The 3,252-nt window shown below is 30.8% G+C and overlaps 1 protein-coding gene across 2 annotated transcripts in view; it reads left to right on the top strand.

The window, feature by feature from the left end:
• Positions 1–3,252, top strand: part of LOC106688250 (transcriptional regulator ATRX) — a gene marked incomplete at its 5' end in the record, with an annotated part of 59,243 nt that overhangs the window by 23,648 nt on the left and 32,343 nt on the right. For both annotated transcript variants that reach the window (XM_067051293.1, XM_067051292.1), the window contains 2 exon segments: positions 2,390–2,857; positions 2,937–3,001. In XM_067051293.1, coding sequence (XP_066907394.1) covers positions 2,390–2,857; positions 2,937–3,001 — 533 coding nt within the window.

Genomic DNA, 3,252 nt, shown 5'->3' with positions numbered 1-3,252 from the left:
TTCAACGTTAAAACAACCATTATAAAACTTGATTTCTGCTCTCAAAACCCATATCAACACCTAAGGGACTTTATGCTCTTATAATGGCGAAATATTAGTTTCAAATCAAGAGAAACTTTTCATATGTTTTATTTTATAAGTTACAGCCTTAGTCAGCTGTTACTTCTATGTCAGCTGACTGAGGAGATCAGCTGATCGCATGTATATAAAGAGATGTACCGAACCCAATAAATATAGTATGTTACAGCAGTTCACACGTGTTACATCTTATTCCTTCTTCTCTTTTTTGACATTTGACTTTCGCCGATACTTAACTTATACATCGTGTTTTAATTTGTTTAACTGGGCCATGTTTGCATCCCAGTAATCCATTTCATCTACTCCTAAGTTTCTTGGAGATTGGTTCAGTGGTGTTGAAGCTAGTACTATCTTTGTAATTTTTTTTTTAAATGTAAAGTTAAGAACATAAAAAAAAAAAATATTCCTCGATTATTTGGAAAATTGGTAATTAAGGGTTCGGAGGAATGCTAAAAATGAATCTTACTTTATTTTTTCTTAAATGAATCTTTTAGGCCTGTTTAAATTTAATGCAATCATTAGTATTTTTTTCTTATTCTAAACAAAAAAATATTCGATTGGCATTTAACCTTGAAATCTAGAAATTTGGCCATTAGGTCCAAGGTTTAGATATAAAATCACAAAAACAATTTTGATGAAAATAGCACCATTGAGGGTGAGAGGGTCCCTACCCTCAATGGTGCTATGTCCTTTGCACTATGGAATGTGATTCGGAAAATTCCGGCATTAGAATTTGGAGCTTTGCCTCCTTCATTTTGGATGTGCGATATGCTTATTGAATATCTTCGTTTGAATTAAAAACCAATATTTCATGAGTAATAAGGAAATAAGGAACCTATTTTTGTTTCTTTTTCACCACAAGCCTGACCATCTTCTTCATTATTTAAAATGATTAATTAATCAATTTTCCATTATTTACGAAACTATTATAAGTAATGCACTTTTGAAAAGAGATAAAAATTAAAGTGTGGATTATGTAGGAAAATACATGATGAAAGTATGGTTTCTGCAAAATATTAATCAATTAATGTATAAAAAATAATTACTTTTTATATTTGATTCTCCCTCGTTTATAATTTGAGTACGGAAAATGGAGCTACTGGAAGAAACAAGCTTCTAGATTTAAATATCCATTGATTCTCTTCAAAGATTTTGTACTGATATTTCATTCTCAAGAGGTAGTAAGAAATATAATTAGGTAAAATGTTTTCTTTGTAAATTTAAGTAAGGATTCAATACTAAATCTTGGATTAATTGTGTTTTTTTATCTATTACTATTGATATTTTCATAATTATATTTATTAGTCATCTAATTAATTGTTTATTATGCTCAACGGACGAACTTGAGAGGGTATTAAAGCACTAATCCTATTACTGATGGCAGTACTTCCATGGTATTTTCATATTTTAATCCTTAAAAATAACAATAAACCTTCCTGTTACAGGGGATAGGGGTTCAAAAAGAACCGTTACTAGCTCAACCGTGAATAGTACTGAAAATAAAAGAAATAAACTGCCGAATTCACTAATTATTGTATTTTGACTAATTGAACACGATAAATGGAAGGTATTGAAAACAAAATATAGAAAAATGTACAAACTAGAAGAAAAAGAAAAAGAACTTAACTAAACTTATATCTATTTGAAAATTAAATTTAAGATTAAACAATCCTCAAGGAAGTAAGTATCCTTGGTCCCATCCTCTACACCGTCTATACAGCTGACATTCCAACAATCCTAACACAATCCTCACCATGTATGCCGATGACACATGTGTGCTCGCTGTTAATAATAATCCATTAATCGTGTCCCAAAATCTCCAATCCCATATCACAGCCCTCGAAGAATGGTGTCGTAATTGGAGGATTAAGATAAATTCCAACAAATCCATTCCCCTTCGTCGTAAACCTACTGACTGCCCTACAGTTTCATTTAATGATGTTACTCTTACACTGTACGAGGTTACTACCCCTGTCGAACATACCCACTACCTTGGACTACATCTGGAGCCGGTGTTTGTGGACACAATGTGACGCTAAAGTGCCAGTAGTCTAGTAAGGTTCATCTGCAGTATAAATATTAACAACCAAGATTTGATTTGTTTTGTTATCTGTTGTTGTTTGATCTGTTACATAATCGTATCACCTCACCTCATTAGATTCCAATATTTCAATCAAATGTAAATTATATACTTATACAATCTGATTTTATACATATGACAACAGTGTTTATTATTTTGGTTTTTAGGGGACTTGGTCCCAGAATTAAGATCATTTTTCATATCATTTTCATTTTTTTTTTTTTTTTATAGAAAAAAGAAGAACAATTGAATGTCAAAAAATCTTCTATTCACAAGAAGAGCAATGAAAAAACAACAGTAATAACAGAAGAATCATTGCCTAGCAAAAAGGTACAAAACAAGCTGAAAGGGGCAAGTAGCAAATCTGAAGACCAGGTGAAAGCAGATGAAGAATCTGCCGGAGCAGTTAAGCTTGAGAATCTTCGTACTGATTTAAATCATCTAACAATCTCCGTTAAAGAAATTGCAAACATGGCCAATGAAGTCCACAATAAATGCATAAAATGCAAAGAAAATTTATACAAATCTGACATATTAGATAACCTTGAAGATGTAATACATCTAAATAGTAAGGTAGACCAATTTTGTACCAATATAAATTCAAATGTACGTTTAGTAAAGAAAGGTTTCGAAGAGTACGTGGAGAACTGGTTCCAATTAGTGAATGAAGGCGTCAAGTTGAAAGGAGATACAGAAAAGGTATGTAAGATTAATAAAATAAATGAAAGCATTATATTTATTTGATCGATTGATGAAATTAAGTATTGAATTATTTCAGATTTTCAGAAGCGGAAGTTCTGAGATGGAAGAGAACTACTGTCAATCAGTAGAAGATCATGATAGGTATTTTAAAATTTTTATATTTTAAACCAAAATGATTCACTTCATAAATGTAAGGTTGTGTATTTCATTGAATGTATGCATATATTCAATTGAAACTTAAAATGTACAACGATGATAAAATTGTTTATCTAACTACATAAACAATTCAACAGTGAATTCAATCAGAAATTACCAGATAGCGTAATGAGGTTTCCAATAATGAGTAAATATGAACAAAATAATAGTTTATGTTCTCTAGTTAGCTCTGGTTA

This window comes from Halyomorpha halys, unplaced genomic scaffold (genome assembly GCF_000696795.3).
Source record: "Halyomorpha halys isolate HHAL.00 unplaced genomic scaffold, Hhal_1.1 Scaffold1090.1, whole genome shotgun sequence".
Lineage (NCBI taxonomy): Eukaryota > Metazoa > Arthropoda > Insecta > Hemiptera > Pentatomidae > Halyomorpha > Halyomorpha halys.
Note: the sequence above shows the minus strand (reverse complement) of the source record. Positions and strands in the feature narration are given on the sequence as shown.